Consider the following 17,639-nt stretch of genomic DNA (forward strand, 5'->3'; position numbering starts at 1 on the left):
AGCTGATACAATATACAATAAACGAACAGCCGCAGAGTAACAACAAAAAAGCAGCTTCAGCAGATCAGGATTTGTATGCAACAGTCAGACCAAACGCCTCCTGAAATACATGAATCTGACAGCCCTTCAAAATGTGAGCAACAGATGATCTCTCCTGGAAGGCTGTTCCATGTTTACCAAAGAAAATGCCCCATTCCTTGTGCCCACCTGTTGCACGTCTAATGCACAGGTTCACACTCTCAGGCCCGTGGGCTAATTCCAGTCCTTGGCCTTACACCCTTCCCCCCCGACCATTTAGGGGTTTCCCAGCTTTTGTGCAGTTTTTCCCAGTTCTGAAAGGCTGAAATGTTTCTCCTCTTAGTTACTAAGAGCTGCAAGTTAAAATATGCTGGTGTTTTGGCTTTAGTCCCACCCCTTTTGCCTTTAGTCCCACCCACCACTGGAATGTGGCCCCCAAGAGCTTCTCCAATATGGAATTTGGCTGTCAGGCTGAAAGAGGTTCTGCACACCTGATCTAATGACAACAGGACACAGAGCAGAACACATGCATCTTAAGACTTGGGCAGGTTTATACGGGAGAAAGCAATTCCCACAAAGCACTGTTAAAGGAACGGCACACTGATGTCCCACTGGTGAGCATGCTGGACTTGCACATGATTCAAACTCCCTGCTCAACCATTACATTTCACTGGGTGGTCTTGCGTCCATGCATGCATGCTCACCACTTGATGCTTGGCATGCGTCAATGTGCCACTGCAAGCTAACAGCAGAGAGAGAACTTCCAAGGGACTTCCAACTTCCTCATATCAGACGAAGTGCTTTTCAGTAGCACCTACTGGCACACCATGCTGCAAGTAATCAAGCCTTAGAGCAGAAGTTGCGGAGAGAAGCACACAGAAGAAGACAAGATAAATATAGATGAACTGAGCAATGGAGACAGAAAGTGAACAAGATGCTCAAAGGGAAGATAAGAAGAAAGAGAAAACCACTGAAGTGGATTTTTTTTTTAAAGGATCTAAATGATAAGTGGAAAATATTAGACAGGTGGCAGCATTTAAGTCACAGCAGGAAGGGTTAAGAATCGAAGCTGGAACCAGCAAGAAAATGTGATAGTAGTGTATGCTGGATATAATAAAAGGCCCTTGTGTATGCATAATGTGCTACTGCAGCGGTGTTGAACCTTAGGCCCATGGGCCAAATGTGGCCTGCCTGGAGTCCGAATCTGGCCCCCCATGGTTCCCCAGAAGGTCATGCCCCCTTCGCTTGGTTTCATCCCCTTTTGCCCAACCACAAATCATTTGGAGGTTTCCTTGCTTTTGCACAGATTTTTTCCCTTTCTAAAAGGTTGAAATGCCTCTCCTAAGGCTTAATTAATTCACAGCATTTTGGATCCAAGCCAGTAAGACAATGAACAAACGTTTTGGTGATGTCTTTAAAATAGAAGAGAGCAATACTGATCAACGAAAATGGCAGGACTTAATAAGAGCTTTGACACAAAGAGAAGAATTAAAAATATGCCCAAATTCCAAGCTGGAGGAGAAGACTGACTAACTACATTATCAAGGAAAAGAAGAAGAAAAGAGATTATAAAAGTCTGGGAAGGAAAGGAAAAACAACAACCCAAGCGTTGTTTTGGCAGAGTTACATTTGAGAAAATGGGCATTCATCCACTGAGAGATAGCAAAGAAAGCAGCAGAGAACAACAGAGTTGTAAATCATTGTTGTCAGATGGTATTGGAGACTATATTATGGTATTGGATGATAAAGCAGAACCAAGAGGGAGAATGTAAAGAACAAAAGGGAAGAGGCCCTTGAGGAACCCCCACAGAAAGGAGAGAAGATAAAGAAGCAGAACCACTGATAGAAATCTGAAAGGAGCATCTTGAGATAATATGACCGAAATGAGATCATGATGAAATAGTCCCCTGAAGAACCAAAGGACAAAAAGAGAAGTAAGTGGCTAACAACAACAAAAGCTAAATAAAGATCCAGAAGTGGCACGGAGAAGAGGGAAAATCCCTTAGATGTCACTGAAAACACAAGTTAGAGCAGTATTTGTTGAACTGAATGCATGAAAAATCAGATGGAAGAGAATCAAGATGAGAGATGGTAGAAAGGAAATACAGACATTGGGGAGGGAGCAACATAAGAACAGAGAGCATGTTTAAGTCATGGTAGGTTGTGGCGCATGCCAGCTGCCGTTCTGAATATACAAGCCATGGCGGGCAAGCACCATGGCTTGTTATGTTGTGCGAACCCGGGCATCATGGGTTATGTGAGGGTTAAACAACACTCAGGTAACCCTAGAACAGGGAGCTATTAGAGAAGAGAGAGCTTCTTTCAGAAAATGGAAGTCTCGCCCAAGTGAGGAAAACAAAAGGGAGCACAAGCTTGCACAAAGGCGATGCAAGCAGACAATATGAGATGCAAAAAAAGCATTTTGAAGACCATATCGCTAACAACATCAAGGCCAACAATAAATATTTAAATATATCAGAAGCAGAAAACCAGCTAGGGAGGCAGTTGGACCACTGGATGACAATGGAGTTAAAGGAGTACTGAAGGAGAACAAGGAGATTGCAGAGACGCTGTATGAATTCTTTTCATCCATCTTCACTGCAGAAGATATAAGACAGATACCTGTGCCTGAACTGATGCTTTCAGGAAAGGAGTCTGAGGAACTGAGGCAAATAGTGATGGCAAAAGATGAAGTTCTCAACTGTATTGATAAATTGAACCGGGCCAAGACAGCATCGATCCTAGAGTTCTCGAAGAACTCAAATATGAAATTGCGGATCTTCTAACCAAAATATGCAACATGTCCCTAAGATCAGCCTCTATACCAGAGGACTGGAAGATGGCCAATGTAACACCAATTTTCAAAAAGGGATCCAGGGGGGATCTGGGAAATTACAGGCCAGTTGGCTTAACGTCTGTTCCAGGTAAATTGGTTGAAGGCATTATTAAAGATAAAATTAGTAAGCACATAGAAGGGCAAGCCCTGCTGAAAAAGAATCAACATGGCTTCCGCAAAGTAAGTCCTGTCTCACTAACCTTTTAGAGTTCTTTGAGAGTGTCAAAAAATATGTAGACAGGGGTGATCCAGTAGACACTGTTTACTTGGACTTCCAAAAGGCTTTTGACAAAGTCACTCACCAAAAACTCCTGAGAAAACTTAACAGTCATGGAATAAGAAGACAGGCCCTCTTATGGATCAGTAACTGGTTAAAGAACAGAAAGCAAAGAGTAGGAATAAATGGTAAATTCTCCCAGTGGAGGGAAGTAAATAGTGGGGTCCCACAGGAATCTGTATTAGGACCAATGCTTTTCAACCTGTTCATAAATGATCTGGAATTAGGAGTGAGCAGTGAGGCGGCCAAGTTTGTGAATGACACCAAATTATTTAGGGTGATTGAAACAAAAAGGATTGTGAAGAGCTCCAAAAGGATCTCTCCAAACTGGGAGAATGGGCATCCAAATGGCAAATGAGGTTCAATGTCAGCAAGTGTAAAGTGATGCAAGTTGGGACAAAAAAAATCCGAACTTCAAGTATAGCCTGATGAGATCTGAGCTAGTGGTGAGAAACCAGGAAAATGACCTTGGGGCTGTGGTGGACAGCTCAATGAAGATGTCAACCCAGTGTGTAGCTGCTGTAAAAAAGGAAAACTCCATGTTACGCATAATTAGAAAACACATTGAGAATAAAACTGCCAACAGCATACTGCCCCTATACAAATCTATGGTGTAACCACACTGGGAATACTATGTACTGTTCTGGTCACCACACCTAAAAAAAGATACTGTAGGGCTGGAAAAGGTGCAGAAAAGGGCAACTAAAATTATCAAGGGGCTGGAGCATCTCCCCTATGAGAGAAGGTTACAACAGCTGGGATTGTTTAGCTTGGAAAAAAGGAGGGTAAAGGGAGACATGATAGAGGTGTACAAATCATGCATGATGTGGAAAATGGGGCAGGGAGACATTTTTCTCCCTCTCTCAAAATACTAGAACCCAATGGGGTCATCCCATGAAGCTGATTGGTGGGAGATTTGGGACAGATAAAAGGAAGTCCTTCTTCACACAGTGCAGAGATAAACTATGGAATTCACTGCCACAGGATGTAGTGATGGCCACCAATATGGATGGCTTTAAAACGGGGTTGGACAAATTCCTGGAGGAAAAAGCTGTCAATGGCTACTAGTCTTGATGGCTATGTGCTACCTCCAGTACCAGAGGCAGTGAGCCTATGTACACCAGTTGCTGGGAACATGGGTGGGAGGGTGCTGTTGTGCTCGTGCCCTGCTTGTGAGTTCCTGGTCGACAACTGGTTGACCACTGTGTGAACAGAATGCTGGACTAGATGGACCCTTGGTCTGATCCAGCATGGCTCTTCTTATGTTCTTAACAACCCATGGTGGTTTGTTGTGATGTGCAAACAGGCCCAGAGAGGGAGAAAATGAGAGTGACAAATAAGGATGAAAGATTAGAAGACTTTTTTTCAAAGTGTTAGAAGGGCAAACTTAAAGGAAGATGTAAAAGAACTAGAAAATAAAATGGCGAAGGGAGAGCCCTGAGCTTCTTGGAGGAACGGCAGAATAAAAATGTAACAAACAAAAAGACAGAATTGCTGCAGGCAATAAAAAGAAGTAAGGATTGATGGGGTAATAGGTTCCTAAAATGCGGAAGAACTAGGTCAAGAGAATGAATAAAGGAATGGAAAGAGAAGCTATATCTGTACAGTAACTGGAGAAAAAGAAGCAAAGAAGGTGTCAGCCGAAATAGAAGAAGAAACAACAGAAGATTGGAAAGAAGAGCAGGCAGAACATCCTTCCTCAACCTGGTGTCTTGGGAATGATGGGAGTTGTAGTCCAACACATATGGAGGGCACCAGGCTGGAGAAGGCTAAGCTAGAAGAAATTTTCCTCCAAAACAATTAACCAAATGTTTGTGGAGAAAAAGGAGAAGTTTGGGAGGAAACACATAAGAAATGAAGATGGATTATGAATAAGAGATGAAAGATGGGACTGTTTAGCTTGAAAAAGAAAGAAACAACACTGAGAATAGTCAAGAGAACCATGGCTGGATCAGACCAAAGATCCATCAAGTCAATTCTTATGTTCTGGCTGGAGGAAGCAGAGGCATTAGCATATATTCGTTGTGACACCGTGATACTGATCCTACGCATGGTATGAACAAATCACCGCACCCACCAATAATCTGTGGCCAGTCACGCTCCCTAGCCTTTGCGCATGAAGCAACCGATTCACATGTTGCAATACATTATGACCTACACATGGTCAACGTGCAGTTTTGCCACATGGAAGAAAATTCCGGAGAGGATGACTTCATATGTTTCCCAGTTTCTTAAGTCACTCTGAAACCCTGATGATAGTGACCCTACCCACAGCAGGAGAATGAATAAGCCAAGGCAAAGCATCCCCTATCTTGACCTGGGATAAGGGAGAACTGTAATCTCATATAAGAATTCCCAAACTGTGTTTCAAGGCCCATCACGAGAGGAGATTGCCTACTGTATCTCTGCATGAGTCACTGCTTTAGGATGACCTCCTTCCAATCAAGATATATCCACAGAGTCGTGCTACTTGCAGAAATGTAGGGGTTAGGGTAAACCTTTTGAAGTGTAAGAATGAAGACTGCCTCCAATTTTAATTCAGAGGGCAATGCACTTTTGTTTTCAGAAGTTTGGAAAACTTCTAAACTGATATAAACGTAAGCCACTTAAGACCAACCTTTCACCTTTAATTTAATACACACACTTATACACATACACTTACACATGCACACAAATAATTATTCTGTGATCAAGTTCTTATCCCACATTATTAGGCAGAGTGTTCGCAGTATGATCTTAATAGGCACATGTCATATGATAAAATTCTAGCTAAACTATTAATTTCCCCTTAAGCTCTTCATTCTCTGCATGGCAGTTCACAAGTTTAAAATAAACAAAACCCGGGTTCTAAATATGCAGCGTATTCCTCAGGGTTATTTTAATGCCATTCAGACCACACAGGCACAGAGATTTGCTAGATTACAAAACACACTTCAGAAAACCATGAGATTTGTGATGATAACACCACCACCTATGGAAGGAACCAAACAGAGATTTTTCTATACTAACCTTTCGGGACGATTGTGCTGGAGATTGTTTAGTGCGCCTGTATCTTTTCTATGGACTTCAATTGTTAGCAGCCTTCAATGGTTCCCTTGAAAGGCATGATATGCATTTATAAATAAAGGAACTAATGCTGAAGATAGCAGCAAAACAACTTCTAAATGGATTCGTTCACTTTTACACTGTTCACACATTACAATTCTTGGAAGATGTGTCTAGGCTGCAATTTCAACAGAACCTACTGACTCACATCACTAGTATGGACCACAGGGCATCTGACGTGAAGCTATCGCAGCATGCTAGTAACCGGGCAGCTGGGGCAGGGGGGGATTACCCCTCCCATCCTCCACTCCCAGAGCAATAACCATCTAGGTGTGTGAGGGAGGGATTTGGGGAAGATGTGGACAGGTGGCAAGGCACATGGAGTATTTGATGCCAACTGGGGGGGGAGGTGTTGCGCGACAGATTGGTCCCGTGGTGTTCCCAATCCTCAGGGTGTGACAAGGTCTGAAAGGATCTGAAAAAGCTGAGTTCAAAAGAGTCAAGGTAATACTCAGTGCTGCCCACACATGAGCACGGAGGAGACTCATCACTAGCAGTTGCAGAAGGAAGCAGAAGGAGCGAGAACGCTCGTTTCTGGAATGGCGCCGGTCAGCAGAGTTCACAAAAGTGAGTTGATCCGGGGGTTCCAGGGTTGCTTTAAGAAGCACTAGCTCCGGCTGCCCTAGTAGTAGGTCCCACGGAGGCAACGGAATCTATGGAGGTGCAGTGACACTATTGGATACTGCCCAAGGTATTTTCCTAATTTGGGGGAAACAGGTCCGTGTTTTTTTAGAGGCCGGTTCTGAGCCTGACTAAAGGGCCAATTGGAAGCTGTTCAACTGATCAGGCGAGCCTTTTGCTGACTGCCACATCTAATGACAGGCGAGTAGCTCCACTTGCAAGCACAGTTGCAATTGGTGTCCTGTGGCTCCAAGCATTCCAACACAGGGCAGACATCCTAAAGAAATCAGTGGCACAGTCAGAGATTGCCTCGCTGGAAGTACTAGCCACCCCCTTTTAGCCACGCAACTTTGGCAACAACAGTTTACAGGGTAAGAGGAAATTATGGGTTTGGGATAAACGGCAAAGACTCTCTTTGCCGAGTTGCGCCAATAATTATTTTTAGATGTATTGAGCCCCTCTTCTCTTTGATAGACCGTCCACACCCGGAAAATAAATTTAGAAATTGTTTCCAATTTCAGCTTTTTTGTTAAGTCATAAGTCAGCTGCCTCGCATTCCAACAGACTCCAGCTGTTGCTTCTCTCTTCTTCAAATCCCCAACCCCAAACCTTCATTCCCTCTTTACACACTGACAGGCATCTGAGTGTTGCTTCAATGAGCTCACAGGGTACTTCTTCGTCGTTGGAAACGTTGCTTTTTAGATTAAAGCCATGCTTCTTTCAACACGTGCCAAGCTGCCTTCCTGCACCAGAGACCAGTGTTCAATCTCTACCAGATGTAAAAATGCACCCATGGCACCAAGCTCCAGTATGGAATACATTTCATACCTATAGCTTGCTGCCATATTCAAGCCAGGTCAGACTTTTAAAACGATGTACAATAAGACAGAGGGCAGAATTTGATCGATCGCATTACTGTGCATAGACAGACAGCCAACCAGAACAAATTCCTAGGCCAGTAATTTCCAAATTGTGTGCCATGTGAAAATAAAAATAAAGGTTCTTGTGACTACTCAAAGAAAAGCCCATCCACAGAAGAGGCTGTCTGCTGGATCTCTGTATAATTCACTGCTCTGACCTTACTTACTTCCAATCAGCTTCTGCGGGAGGAACATAGGAAGTTGTCTTATACAGAGTCAGAACATTGGTCCATCAAGCTCAACATTACCTACACTACCTGGCAGCATCTCTCCAGGTTTTCAGAGAGGTGCCTTTCCCACCCTGGGGATGCCCTGGGACCTTCTGCATGGAAGATAGATGCTCCACCACTGAGAGACAGCCTCCCCAGTGTGTCTCTGCATGAGGTGCAGGCTGGAACACTCCATCACTTCCAATGCAGACATGTGGCGGGATTATCTATCCTCAAATTAGTTTGCATGAATCACCGCTCCTCCAAGCAAGAAGCATAGAAATACAACTCTGTCATTCCACTGCTAGCCCCTAGCAGGCTAGTAAATTTATTTTGCAGGCTAATAATATTTAGGGGGCTTGTTTCTAAGGCTGGTTCTAGAGATGTATAGACCTGGTTCACACATAACAGCAACCCATCGGTTTAAAAAAACACATTTTCTGCTTTACTGCACATTGGCTCCTTTGTAGATTGTGCAACATGACATCAGAACCCGGACCGCTGGATTGCTTAGGGGCTAAACAACCCAGCAGTTAAGTCAACAACAAACCATGGGTTAACCGCTGGGTTGTTTAGCCCGGGTGTGGACATCATGCTGCACAACCTACAAAGGAGCTGATACTGGGTTACGTGATAAAGCAGAAGAGATGGGTGTGTGGGGGGGGGGGCAGCACGCCCGGGTGTTCATGACATGCAAATAGGGCTATAATATCTGGAAATTTTGAAGCCATATGGAAAAAAGCTTTTATTTTCCCAGAGGAAAAATATGCAATACTTAGGTTTATTTAGAGCTCTTTACAGATCTGAAGTCACTTTCTTACTTTAGAAACATACAGTGTATTAAGTATAACTTGATTTGCTCATAAAATTATCACTGAGATTAAAAATGTTCAGAAGTAAATTCCATTAGTAATTTCCTAATTATTGTCTGAATAAACTACACTTTTAAATGTACTACACTAAACATAATTTTATGAGCAAACACACATTTTAGGTTCCTATTTTATGTCTGACCAGAGGGAACTTCAGCAAGTATTCCCTAAAATGTCTGAATCAGCGTAGACAACAGAAGGAACAGGAAGAGCTGAAAGCAGAAGAAAAGTGGTGAACGGAATCCATTCTTGTTTGTGAGGAATTGGTTGAAGTACAGATTACAGAAATCTGGTCTGAACGAAGAGCTAGTAAGATCATACTTGGCTCGAAAGACTCTCTTACCTAATAAGAACGTTAACCAAGCATATTTAATTTAAGAAACTTTAAGCAATCTCAAGCTATTAGCTGAAGAGAGATATTTGATTTCGTAAACAATTCCTCTTAGGGCATGATCCTATGCGTGTTTAGACAGAAAAAGGTCCTACATGGCTGGCTGGGGAATGCTAGGACATTCTGTCTTTTTTCTGTCTAGGACCTTTTTCTGACTAAACATGCATAGAATTGCACCCTTAAATTTTTTTTAAATTTTTTTTTGAAAGGTTCTATCTAGTGGTGGTATCAGTCCTATGCCATAGGATCCAGGCTCCTGCGTGTCAGGGTGGACACTGAGCCCATAGAATCCCAGAGTAGTTCTGATTCTGAGGAAGAGCAGCCGCTCCTGGGAGAGGAGCGCGCTCATCCTTCCCAGGGCCAACAGCTGGCAGAGATTCCTCCCACCAGCATTCCTGGCACAGATAGCAGTCCCAGGAGTGAGAGAGTGCGGGAAGAAGGCTTGCTGGACGTGCGACGCCAACGCAGGGAGTGGCGCCAAATGGAGGGCGCGGAAAGGAGGTGTAGTGCCCGGTTGGTGCGCAAACAACGGTTGAGCCCAGAAGATCCAAGGGAAAAGGGGAGGGACTCTCCCTAGCCCATAAGTTCAGGGTCTGCCAGTGATTCTCCTTCAAACGGGGACCAACTGTTCCAACTGAGGGCATAGGTACTCTGCTGCTCATATCTAGTTGCTAACAGTACAGTTGTTAAGTTGTAAAAGCGGAATAAAGCTTTGAAAAGAATCCCTTTGTCTGTGTCTGGACTTGGCTACTGGATTAGACTGAGAGAGGCCTCCAAGGAGCCCTTGACACTGTGTTACTTTTAGGTATAGAATGTTTATTTTAGTGGCAGCAGTTAAAGCTTTTATAGCTGAAGCAGTACCTTCTAATGGTGTGGTCCAACTTGCAACTTTATTAAAAACTGCAGCAGTGAGTTCCTTTTTTTTAAAAGGAAGGAATATAGGTGGAATAACCCACACACTGTCCTACTCATGTGGTGGCAGCTACAGGATAATCTACAATACTTCCCTCACGTGTGAGTTTTAGAACTATATTCATTGGCCGCTACAGTAAAACAAGTCCAGAAACACAGGACTCCATAGAATAAAACCCAAACTGTCAAGAATGCTCATTTTCTTCACTCATTATGATATACTGTAGTCACATGTTGGGAAACTGAGCAAGGCATGGAACATCCCCAAATGTCTATCAGTAAAAGATATATTAGATCAATAACTTTACTAAGGGAGCAATCCTATGGCCGCTAGTCAGTGGCTAGATGGCCACAGGATATCTTGGTTTTCCGGTAACTGACCTCAGATCCCACGCTCTGAGATCAGTTCTCGGACAACCGACCTTCCTCCACTTCCGCGCTGCCTCACAGGCAGAGCAGAAAAGCCCTGTGCTCCGCACTGACAAGAGGGGCGTTCCCGCGGGGTGTTCCGGGGCAGGAGGAAATGCCTGTACAACACATCCAATGTGTTATAGGGCAGCCTCCTCCCCCGCTCAGCCCTCCTGCAGCTAGACAATCAGCTATCTAGCTGAAAATACAGGGCAGGAGAAGTGTGGATCCCCTCCGTGCTTCTCCTGCCCTGCATTGGATAGGCGGTCGCCTCTGAGTTCGGAGGCGGCCACCTATCTGCATAGGATTGCGCCCTAAGGAATGGAAGAAATAACTATGCTGGGTATCTTACAGAGTGGATTTTTTTTTAAAAATCCCCCATGGTTTCAAAAGTTCCAGAAATTGTACGTCTCTAACCTTACATAAAAGACATCCTATTACATAGTTCTTATCATTTGGGGGGAGAAAATTTAGGTATCAATCTATGAGCACCTTGCCTTAAACATTTTATTCAATATTCCAAAAGAAAATATTTCATTATCCAGAACTGTCCAATTTTGGTAGGAAAAACAAAGAAGGTCACAATTCCCACCCACTTTTTTCTGTCTCCCCCCACCCCCGGGCCTTCACATCTGTAGCTGTGCTATTCTTAGATGCTCAAAAAGTAAACCTATAAGGAATAAGCATGAAAGGGGCCTCTAATTTCAATTTAGGAAAAAGCATGCCTCAGCTTTTTCCAATAGTGGCAAACATTGTTGTAGACTAAGCAAGCATTCATAAGATCACTTCCTGTGAAACAATTAATCTTAAGAAACCATTTAGGTTGCAATCCTGTCCATGCATATTTGGGAATATGTCTAGTGAGACTAGGTTTTGAGTAAACACACATGAGATCTCAGTCTGTTAACTACCATTCCTTTACAGTATCTGGGTGGTTAAGAAGCGATAGAGGGCACCTTTGTAAATATGTCTGCAAAAATTACTAGCCTGTATATCAAGACATACCAGCTATGCTAGACATGGGTGGCCAGAAGAAAAGAACTGCCAACTTTTGGGAAACTTCCCTCCCTGCCTTGTCTCCTGGAGGCAGCTGTTATCACAGGCAGGCAGGCTGGCTACTGGCTGTTTACACATCTGGCAAAAATAGGGGATAGATTCTGTCAGAGCTAAATAATCACTCACCAAGGCCCACATGCACTCCTTACCCACCCTCTCCCAGTGCTGCCACGATTCTGGCCTCCCAAGAGCACCAGCCAGCCCTCTTGTCCTTCTTCATCTCCTAGTTCATTGGGAGGGAGAGCCCATAAAAAGCGTTGCCCTAGACAATGGTCAAGTCACCTAACCAGTGTGCCATTCTGCTTCAAGTGTTCAGGATAAGCTCCAAAGATTTTACTCATCACTTAATCTGCACTATTTCAGGAACAACTTGACCTGTCTTGTGATTCTCATTTGTTAGTCAGTTTCTTGGTACAGAAGACAATGATTTGCACAGTGTACGGTACTTGAAAGCCAACTGCTGTGCAATCCAAGTCACTTTTATTCCCAGGGGGTCCCTCCAGAACCTATCACAGGAAAACAGATTTAGATGCTACACAGAGCTCAGAAGCCAGGACAAAACGCATTTGAAATTATCAGACCCTGAATCTCTCTGCCTTTTGATGCAAGCGAGGACAGACAGGTCTGAGCAATGGCTGTTCAACTGGAGAGGAGGAGCACGTTACTGTACATTCCCCCAAGGAAGATATCTAGCAAGTCCTTACACTACGAAACACAATACAACATTGATTTCTCTGTGCTAATTAAATGCTGCATAATGCAACCAAATAAATTCGCCGCTTGATTTGCAAAACACTAATTGAATCTTTAAATATAACACCCTTGGTACACTGAAAAGCAGCTGTAAACAGCAACAACTGAAAATCTGATGAGACCTTCAGGAGTTTGGAAAACCACTAGAGCATCCCAGTGACACGCTTCAAACAGGGCAGCATCTTCCTAATCTCTCTCTTTTTGGGTTACAGGCAAGAAATCACAGACAGATCCAACACTCTGGAGAACAAGGAAGAGAGGGAAGGAATATTAGCATAATGTATCCCATTCTCTCTTCTTCACAGGATGATTTCGTATTTACAAATCAGCCACCACATCCAAACTATGTCGCTCATTAACAGCTTTGTTTCCAGTTTATTAACAGTTATTAAATGTATACAGTAATATAAGTCTTTTTGAGGTTCAGCAACAATACAATTTTCAGAAAGGAGTCTGAATATTAGTTTGCAAGAACAAAACACGAAAGTAGTCAAGGCTGCATAACTCAGTTCTAGAAAGTCCCGCTCAATACAACATGCAAAAGGGCAAGGTGGGAAGGTAAACCATATAAGTGGGCAGGAAATTTCTTGCACATGCTATTTGGACTTCCCCATCAAGAGGTCAGGCCTGACTTGAATCTCCATTCAACCTTTATTCGCAATGCAAAGTCAGACAAGGTTTGCTGAAGAAGAAAAGAGAAGTGAGTAAAATTCCACCCCTTCCTCTTCAGTAGGTGTCAGAACAGACGTTTTCCCACCTACCCACTATTAATACTGGTCCAGATCTGACACATCCAGAACTGACCTCCAAATCCCCCCCCCCCCCAACACAACCAGAATCATGCTGCAAATCAGGAACAGAACATGTGGCAATTCCACCTGGTCTGTAGAGCTTCTGCAGCGCCTAACCAGGTACTGACAAGCTCCTTCAAAGGGCAAGTGAGGAAAGCATGAAGACTCCTTCCTTTTCTTGCCCATATACAGCACTTGCAAAGGGCCCTACCTGGTTTGGGGGCGGGGGGGGGGGAGTGGGGGGCACAATGCATTATAAAACTCTTCGAGCAAGCTATTCTATGAGGGGCTGTTCTATGGGGCTGAGAAGGACCTTGAAGTTGCTCTACAGCAGAGGAAGCTGGTTCTAAAGAACAGGGAATTGTTTTGTGGGTGGGGAAGGATGATTCGTTTTTCTATAGGGCAGGAGGCTGTTTAATTTAACAGATCTGGAAAAGGGTATCTAAAGTTCTGGAGGGTGATTATTCTAAGGGGTGGGAGGTGGTCAGATCTATGGGGCTCTATGAAGCTTGGGAGCTGTTCTACAGACCTGGAAAGGGATCCATGTTGTTCCATGGAGCTATTTGGGGTGAGTCTGTTGAGTGGGGCTCTATGAAGCTGAAAGGCTGTTCTGTGCAGCTGGAAGAGAAATAACTTTTTTCTATGGGGTAAAATGCCATCTGTAGCTCTGAAGAAGTATGTTTTATAGGGTACTATGATGGGGCGGGCTATTATGGGCAACTACGAAGCTTAGAGGATGGTTCTATCAGGCTGGAAGTCAAGTACATTTGTGACAGGAGGAAGTCTATTCTGTAGGGGTGCTCACAGCTAGAGAACTATTTTATGGGGTTGAATGGAGGTAGCCATCCATTCTATAACCTTAGCGAAGAGTCGGTCATGGGTTTATCAAGCATGGCAATGAGAATATGGCTATAATTCTTCTATGGGGTGCAAGGATGCCTGTTCCAAGGATCCATCTTCTGAAAACGTGTGCAACGCTTCTTTATGGGGCAGGAGTGTGTCTTGCATATCTTTTTATTATATTTCTATCCCAACCTTTCTCCAAGATGCAGAGTACATGGTCATCGCCATCCCCCCCCCCCCCACAGCAGCCTCCAAACAGCCCTGTGAGATAAGTTAGGCCGAGGGAGTGCAACTTCACCCAGGTCACTCAGAAGCAAAATTCAGCTGCAATGTTAGACCATGGTGAAAAGTTCCAAGAATGAGCCATTTTAAATTTACCACAGTTTAATGTGTTTTCCTAGCCCTAAACTTGGGTTGAGCTTAACTATGGTTAGTTGAAACAACCTATCTTCATAAGCTAGGATTTGATGCTAGCTTGTTTCAAGAAAACATAGTTAAGACAATTTGTCTGGGTTCAGACAAGCTATGATTAATCTAAAATAGAAGTGAACAGTTGCAAACTCCTCCCATAGCAGAGGAAGAATAAGGCGAGCACACATGTCCAAGGCCTGATGCGGTTCATTTTCATAATGCTAAACCACGGTTTGGTGTTATGTCCAAATGGAGCCACTGACTTTCATGGCTGAATGGGAATTTGAACCCATTCCAATCCAACACTCTAGCCACTACCCCACTGAGACTCCTGACTCACAGCCTATTAATGAAATAAGGAATGTCCTGTATAAATTAAGGTCATCCCCTGAACCCTAGCTTTGGGGAGCTCTCCCCAGAAGTCTATTCTATAAGGTTCTTGGAGTAGAGGACCAATCTATACCATAGGCTTTATCAGAGGGCCTGAGAGAGCGGGGACAGCGTTTGTTAATCTATAGGTGGGAGGACATTCACATAGATTTATGATGCTGGAGAGCTGTTTTTATGGGGCTGGAATAAAAGCAAGCTGCTCTATGGTGTTGGGAAACTATCTCGTCTACAGAAATATGGACGATCTGCTGAGCTGTTTGGGTCTGAAGAAAGACCATTTCATGGGATCTTAAGAAGCTAGGGAGTTGTCTATTATATGCCACTATGGAAGAGCCTGTCCCAGGGTTTTAATGAAGCTCAGGGAAGCTGATATTCTATAAGGTGTCAGGAACCTTGTTCTGCATAGTGCTGACCTGGGGGGTGGGGGCAGTGAGACCTTTACAGATACAGGGGAGGGAATGTACCTGTGAAATAAGGAGCATTGGGGGTGGGGGTGGAATACACCCCCTAAACCCTGGTCTTGGGTGACTTCCCAGTATATATAAGGAAATTTATGCTATGGAGCTGGCAGAGAGTCAAGACAAGAAGCTGTTTACTCTCTAGCATTAGCAAGGGCCTGTTGTAGGTCTTTCATGCTGGGTGGGCATGGAGCTGCTATTCCATGGGGCAGGAGGAAGCATCTTCCATAAGTCTCTCCCATGGGGTCAGAAACAGTAAGCAACTTGCTCTCTATGGCGAAAGCAAGTCTGTTTTGCGGGAGAGAGAGCTGTATGGATGTATAAAGCAGTAGGAGAAGCAGGGGAGGTGTATCTGACTCTATTAATTATTAATTATTATTAGAATTATTGTTTATTATTCATTACAGCTCTTAGACGCCTTTCTCAGCAAAGACTCAAGGCATCTTACAACAAAAATTAAAACATACCAAAATGTAAAATAGTTTTAAAACGGCTAAAAAACAAACAATAAAATAAAGGGTGGATAAAATAAAATAAAGCACTGGATATTATTATTATTATTTATTAGACGCTTTCCTCTGAAAGAATCAAGGTCTCGTACAACAAAAATTAAAACATGCAGAAACGTAAAACAGTTTAAAACTGCAAAAAAACAAAACAAAACCCCACAATGAACAATAAAACACAGCAACAGGATTAAGCAACCAAATTAAGACGCCCATCCTATGTCTGGGAGTAGAGGAAAGTCTTTAGGCGGCAGGGAAAAGATGACAAAAGGGCCACCCACGAACCCGGCTTTGGGGTTATTCCCTGAATACATCCACCCTATGGGGCTCAGAGCATCACCGTGGGGCAGCATTAGAAACTATATGTTATGAAAAGTGTGTGTGTGTGTGTGTGTGTTACCCTATATGGCAGGGAAAGAGCCTCTTTTATGGGGTTGTCTTGTGCTGTGGGGGGGGGGGATGTGTGTGAAAGGGAAGAAACAAATTGCCCTCCTACAGAGCAGGACTAAGTCTGCTTTCTGGCATTGGGAGGTGATGGATGGATGGATGGATGGATGGATGGCTATGGGGCTGCCGTGTCCCATGGGGCAGGAGGAACGCTCCTCTAAGTTCAGTGCGGTTCTCTTTCATTGAAGGAAATGCTGGCTCTCCCATGGGGCAGGCCAGGAACCAGCCTGCTCTGGGGGCCCTTCTTCGGAAGCCGGCGTGTTTGGGGCGGGCGGCGTGCATCCAGACCCACAGCCAGGCTGAGGAGTGGGGCGAGGAGCCAGCCCGCGGGGAGGAGCGTGGGGCAGCCCTCGACCTCCGCTTCCGAGCGGGGCTCCCCACGCTTCGCGCCCCCCCACCTCCTGCCAGGCCCCACAGTTCTCCCCCCGCGTTAGACCCCCACGTTAGACCCCGAGGAGGAGGAGGAGGAGGAGGAGGCGGCGGCCTTCCTCCGCCCGCTTCCCCGGCCCGCGGCGCCCACCCACCTGCTTTCTCGATCTTGCCGGACATGTCGCGGCCGCGCCGGGGCTGGGCTCCGATCCCGCCCGCCGGACAGGGGCGCCCGGGCTCCAAGGCCCAGCCCGGCCGAGGACGGCGGCGAGGAGGCCGCCGGGCAGGGGACAACGGGGCTGCGCCGCCGCCGCAGACACCGCAGCGGCCTACGACGAGCGGCGCGGCCCGGCCCGGCCCCCTCGCCGCGCTTCCCCGCCTCCCCGCGCCGGCCCCGGGAGAGGCGAGCGCGGCGGCGGCGGACAAGGCCGCACAGCGCGCCCTGCTGCCGGGCCTGCAGAAAGCAGCCGGGCGCCCCCAGGTAGGCCGCGCGGCCGCCTCCGCCGGTGCGAACGCTGCTGCCGCCAAGCGACGGCGGCGGCCCTCCCGCGGCCTCGCTTCCTGGAGCGGCGCTCCCGGGGCCGCCGCAGACGCCCGGCCGGGCCTTGTGCGGCGGGGTCGCTTGGGGCCTCGCCCGCGCGCCCCCTCCGCGCGGCGCGCCTGCTTAGGGGCGGCCGGGCGGGCGGCGGCGGCGGCAGGGCCGCGTGCGGTCGGGGCGAGGCTGTTACTTTTTCGGCGCGATTTTAAATCGAGGGACGCGACGCGACGCCGAAGTCCGAGCAGTTATGATCGACTTAATTCGGGAGCGTGGCTTTGGCGGGCCTCGAGGCGGGGGGTGTCACTTAAAGCGGGGGGGGGTGGTGGTGGTGGTGATGATGATGATGATGATGATGATGACGACTGACGTAATTTAGCGTTAGTATTTTTGGCGCGGCGGCCTGTCCGTTAGAATTGTGATGGTGGCTGACGTAGTTTTAAAGTAATTGGCTCCGTGGACTGTATTTGTTTTATTTAAAATTAGGATGATATTGGCTTAATTTAATCAT

General features: G+C 45.6%; 1 protein-coding gene across 3 annotated transcripts in view; it reads right to left on the minus strand.

Moving 5' to 3' along the window:
• Positions 1 to 17,289, minus strand: part of RAPGEF1 (Rap guanine nucleotide exchange factor 1) — a 142,843-nt gene extending 125,554 nt beyond the window's left edge. For 2 of the 3 annotated variants that reach the window (XM_084820609.1, XM_084820610.1), the window contains exon 1: positions 16,749 to 16,983. In XM_084820609.1, the coding sequence (XP_084676735.1) occupies positions 16,749 to 16,773 (25 nt within the window). In that variant the 5' untranslated portion in view covers positions 16,774 to 16,983. Of the gene's footprint in view, positions 1 to 16,748 lie in introns of all 3 variants that reach the window. The other variant, XM_084820608.1, reaches the window with a different exon arrangement.
• Positions 17,290 to 17,639: the final 350 nt, after the last annotated feature.

Source organism: Heloderma suspectum, chromosome 14, assembly GCF_057233095.1.
Source record: "Heloderma suspectum isolate Gila_16-S chromosome 14, 16-S_ref, whole genome shotgun sequence".
Taxonomy (NCBI): Eukaryota; Metazoa; Chordata; class Lepidosauria; order Squamata; family Helodermatidae; genus Heloderma; species Heloderma suspectum.